We start from the raw sequence: 5,396 nt of genomic DNA on the forward strand, positions 1-5,396 counted from the left end.
CATTCTAAAAATCATTTTAAGAACAATTTAGGGACCATTCTAGAAAGTTAAAAAAACACACACCAGAAGATGCTATGAAAACCGGTAGTCCGATACAATACATACGTGTATTCATGGTTTTGCAAAAGAAAATGTGTTTTCTTTTCGGTTTGGAGAAAAATGTACATTTGCCTTGTCTTAAAAGAAACATAATGTGACGTAAATAATAACTTCTTTTTGACAAGAAAATTACACAAAACAAAAGAAGAGAGGTTATGTAATTGGAAGGGGAATGACGTTTTTCTAAAAATATAGAACATTTATAACAAGAGGATCGATCCGCTAAAAAATTTAAATATGGAAGATTTACGCGTACGTGAAAACATGTAATTTAATGGGATGAAAAGCTTTTTCAGTGGGGGCACAATGCTCTTTTCTTTGGGTGAAAAGTCCTTTCGAGTGGGGAAAACAGCCCTAAAAATTGCAAAGAGATTTTAATAAATTTAAACATTACAATATTGGAATATTTATATTTTTTATTAATTTTTTATTTGACATTATATATTTTTATAATGATAATTTTTGTACATTATATTTATTATTATCTTTTTATAATATAATCTATTGATCCCATTAGGTAAAATAAATTAAACAAAAAAATTAACCATAAATAATAATAATGGTAAAAAATTATAGCGTACTAAAAGTACTAAGAATATACTATATAAAAACATATAAAAAAAAGTATAAAAAAATTAAACATATATAAAAAAATAACATTATAATTTAATACCATGTCCTTTTTAATAATTATCTATCTAAAAGTGATTTTAATTGATATTATCTAAACAATATTTATTTTATCAAAATCAATTTTAGTATAAAGTTGCCAAACATAAATCATATTGACACAAACTTGCTTCTACCCAAAATCAATTCTATAAAATCACTTTTATTCAAACCTCAATTTAACAAACCACACGCTAACCTTTATCCCAGTTTGTTGTAAGAGATCGAATTGGTAATTCACTCTAACTATTATCCCTATTTGTTGTTAGTGAATCCAACTAACACAATAGACAATGTAGATGAAATTTCAAAATTTTTAACTGCACAGGAGGGTAATATTCATAAAATTAATAGTGCAGAAAATGTTGTATTTCTTACTTTATTGTCTTGCAAGATCATCATCCATTAGGTACATTCTATAAGAGAAGCAATATTACTAAATCTGAACCAAAATCTTTTTAATTAAATAACAAACTTCTTTATACTATTATGCATCAAAACTAATTTTTTAAAAATATTAAAAAATCACAAATAGAAATTTCAGCATTAAACTACAGTTTCTAAGGAATAACTTTCTATGCCTAGCTTTTGATTTGAAAAAACAGAACACTGAAGGCCAATTTAAAACCAATTTACATGGTTGCTGCAGAACACTCTATTTTGGAATAAACCCCTAAATTAAAATTCACAGTTGGGGTACAAGTATAAAGAATGAAGACTTTATACCCTCAAAAAGAAAAAGAAGAGTTGGAAATGACCTACCTATGAATATCTCTCTCTCTACTATACATCCCAACCATCTTGTCTCCTGTCGAATTCCCATTTCCGACCGGCCAAGCTTCCGTACATCTCCGAGAATTTCATGAGGCATGAGCTCCTCAACCGATAATGCACTTGTGTGTTCCCACTAATCGCCACACCGGAAAATTTCGAGGTGTCAACTGCCCATGCTGGCTTCACGTAATCAACTGTCCTTGATGAGCTTGCGTTCGCATACAAGTAATTTAAGAGAACATCTTCGCAGTTAAATAACTTGTCCACAACTTCCCTCCCTTGCTTGGCTTCCTCACTCCAGTACCTCTTGAAAGCTAATTGAGAATCGATGAAAGCCGCACCAGTAAGAATCATGTTGTACCCTTTATGCTTTCGTGCATATTTTTCTCCCCTATACCTCAACGGACTGCCATAAATAAGCCGGGGATAAAATCCAACGATTCGATCTGGATGCTGACGCCACACCCTGAAACCTCGCTCAACATCATTGCATGTCATCATAATGTCGTCGTCAAGCTCTAGTACTGCTCGCGTCTTTATCAATGGGTCAATCTTGAACCGATTATTCAAAGAGTTCTTGTCCTCTACCCTAATCCTCACCGGTACTGCAGAGTCAAAATCACTCAATTTCGGAGGGACTCCCTTGTTCCACACCACTACAATCTCCCCAACCGAAGAGCATCTCGAGTAATGTCTGATATACATCTTCAAGTTCCATAGTCGAGCATCATAGGTCATTGCTAACAAGGTGAACTGTGAATATTGTCCATTATATGGGTAAGGTTCTTCTGATCCATTACCTCCGTAAATATTTCTAACTCCTATACACATCAAGCCAACTACCACTGCAAATAATATAACAAGAATAAACCTCCTGGCGCAAGCATTATGCTTTATCTTACCTCGGATAAAGGTCGGGGCTCTGTTCAACCGGCTGCAAAACCGTCTTACTTTTGAACAGAACACATTAGATCTCTCCCAAGACAAGACGGTTAAATTCCTCTTTGCCGAGTTATGAATGAACCAATTGAGAGGGACAATGCAATTCACAAACCCGAGCAACACGCCCAAAAACACAATAAGTACTGCAGCAACAGCAACGGAAGCACAACCAACCATGAACCGCCGGATTGAATCTCCAGAAGGAACACGATCTCCATCCATAACCCCAACCCAATCACCAGATGGCAGCTGTTGCACATCAAGGTGATGGTAACGAGCACCATTCCAAGCATTTCGACCCTTCTTTGGCTCAACAAAGCCAGAAGGGACTTCAACTTCTTTGTATTCTTCAGGAGTAAGAGTTTCTATCTTAAAGACACGCACCCGTCTCCCATATGTGTCGCCACAATCCTGACCAACACGATAAAGATTCCCTTCGTATAAAAACGGCCTGCCCCCATTGCGAGCTCCTTGACTCTTGTCAATATTATAGATTGGGTTTTTCTTGTGAGGTTTCCAAGGACCAAGAGGCGAACTACTATGCCAAATCTCCAACTGCCCATTTTTCTCGGTTCCAAAACCACTATGGTCTGAGCCAAAAAGCCAAAACCTTCCACCATAGTTGACAATGAAGGAATCAATGAGGGGCTTCTTCAGGAGAACCTTTTTCACTTTCCAATGCAAGGGAAAGTTAACTGCTTCGTAGAGACGAAGGTCTCCTTTCTTACTTCCCTCAGGCATCATATATTTCTGCCAATTCACAAAAGAAAAAGGAAAATGAAGAAGACAACAATTATAATTTAATTAAACCAATTACTTTAGCAAGTACATGAACAACATACAAGGTCATATGCATTGCATCCTTAACTATAACATTGAAAATTACCTTCCCATCATGCTCAAAGACATATGGATACGAAAGGTGCCATTCCTCATCCAAAGCAATTCCGAGGTGTTTCCATGTTGCTCCCTTATCAGTACTTTTTGAGACTCCAATATCACCTTGCATGGTTATTGCATTCTTTGTCTCATAGAATATATAATAATCATCTCCCTGAATTGCAAGTAAACATGAGTAAATAGGTTCATAATGAATTAATGATCGCTAATTATCCATGTAACAAACAACTGAACAAGCAATATCAAATCCAATTGACCTTCTATTTTTTTCTTCTAACATCATCAACCAATTTTAATTGTTAAAATATAGATTATGCAACTATTCTAGATAACCAACCTATAGGGCCAGTTTGTATTTTTCAAAAGCATTAAAGGACCCTGGATATCATAGTATTCGACTAACTGGTTGTACCCAAATAAAAGGCGAATACTATGTGAGTAGAAGGCCGACTTAACATGTTCTGCACTGAGATCCTCACAGTTCAACTGATCGATGTTTTCACCAAAAAATCCCTCATGGTATTTAGAGTAAAAATGTGCTGCCTTGTACTTAAGAACAAGACCTTGCAGAGAAGAAGAACAACATACAAGTCGCCTTGTTTCTCATTCCATTTCTTACAATTGAGTAGTTCGCCTATCTGCTTTCAGCCTTACTCTAAAGACACAACCGAGTTATTCAAAATTATTCAGGAGTAACAATAACAACATGAATGCAAAGGTTGACTTCACTAACAAAATACTAGTATTGAAGAATAGGTAGGATCTTTGCTGGTAAAAATTGCATAGGAAAATTCTAGACGGAAAAAATTAAATACAGAACAAAGGAAATACTAAACCTTTTGACAGAATCAAGAACACAAGGTATCTATAAGAAGGAACAAAGGGTGGACCAGAACCTGTTACCTGAATGAAAAGAAAGGGATCAGCAACAAAATTGCTGGGAGCACCACCATCAGAAACAGAAGCACATGTCACAATAGGATTGGCTACTGGCCAAGCAGCACTCTCGTCGTTCCCTAGGTTCGCCTGCACACAATCAAACACCATCATCCATCTACCTCCATGGAACAAAAAATAATACACACCAAAACAAATCTCCCCAATTAAAAATTCAAATTAATTTCTCTTATGAAGATGATGAAACTGGAAAGCACAACAGAACAAAAGCAAAACTACCAACCTCATAATATTTCAAAAATAAATCATACCAACATATATACATATACATATATATATAAACCCCCTCCACTCCAAAAGAAGTAATCATCATTTCAAAAAAAGAAAATGAAAACTTCAAATTAGAAACCAACACAGGCATGCATGTGAGAAAAACCACAATAAACCCCACAAATAAAAACAGAAAGATGAAGACTTTGAGAAAAACTCACCGATTCTATGGGTTTAAGAGTGAAGGGTGAGTCACCATAGAAAATCCCAATTGACCAAGAACCCTCATTGTCCTCTTGACAACCCAAGGTGGAAAGACCCGCATGAACAGCGGGTGAGAAAGCGAGCCACCCATAAAGAGTCGCAATCGATCCGAAGAAAACAAAACACCCAAAGAAGAAAATGAAACCCGAAGAGAAAATACTGTTATAGTAGGAGGTGTCTGTCGAAGAAGGTTAATGGTCTTAGTTGTGTTTGTCAAATTGATGTGTTATAGCTTCTTGTTGTGCTATTGATCCATCTTAAGAACACTGTCAACCGGCTCTAATGCTGCTCTCTCTCTCTCTCTCTCTCTCTCTCTCTCTCTCTCTCTCTCGAAATTGAAGTTGACACAGGACAAGGTTGTAATTTCGGGAATTTTAGTGCGACTGGAGCTATGAACAGAACATGGTTTTACGTTAGTGCCAATGTTTATATATACATACGGTTTTAAGGGCAACCATTTTAATATTCATAAATTATATTTCATAGTGTTTGTTTGGTGCTATTAAATTGATTAAAAAAATTTTAAAAAAAAATTATTTTTTAATATATTTATTAAATTTTTAATAATAAAAATAAAAATA

The 5,396-nt window shown here is 35.4% G+C and overlaps 1 protein-coding gene across 1 annotated transcript; it reads right to left on the minus strand.

Moving 5' to 3' along the window:
* LOC107615996 (glycosyltransferase family protein 64 protein C5) lies at window positions 1,330–5,273 on the minus strand. The gene is made up of 5 exons (XM_016318005.2): window positions 5,252–5,273; window positions 4,773–4,993; window positions 4,288–4,410; window positions 3,371–3,538; window positions 1,330–3,234 (listed from the first exon to the last, which is right to left on the minus strand). The coding sequence occupies exons 1-5, from the start codon at window positions 5,271–5,273 to the stop codon at window positions 1,552–1,554; spliced, it is 2,217 nt and encodes a 738-aa protein (XP_016173491.1). The 3' UTR covers window positions 1,330–1,551.

This window comes from Arachis ipaensis, chromosome B09 (assembly GCF_000816755.2).
Source record: "Arachis ipaensis cultivar K30076 chromosome B09, Araip1.1, whole genome shotgun sequence".
NCBI lineage: Eukaryota > Viridiplantae > Streptophyta > Magnoliopsida > Fabales > Fabaceae > Arachis > Arachis ipaensis.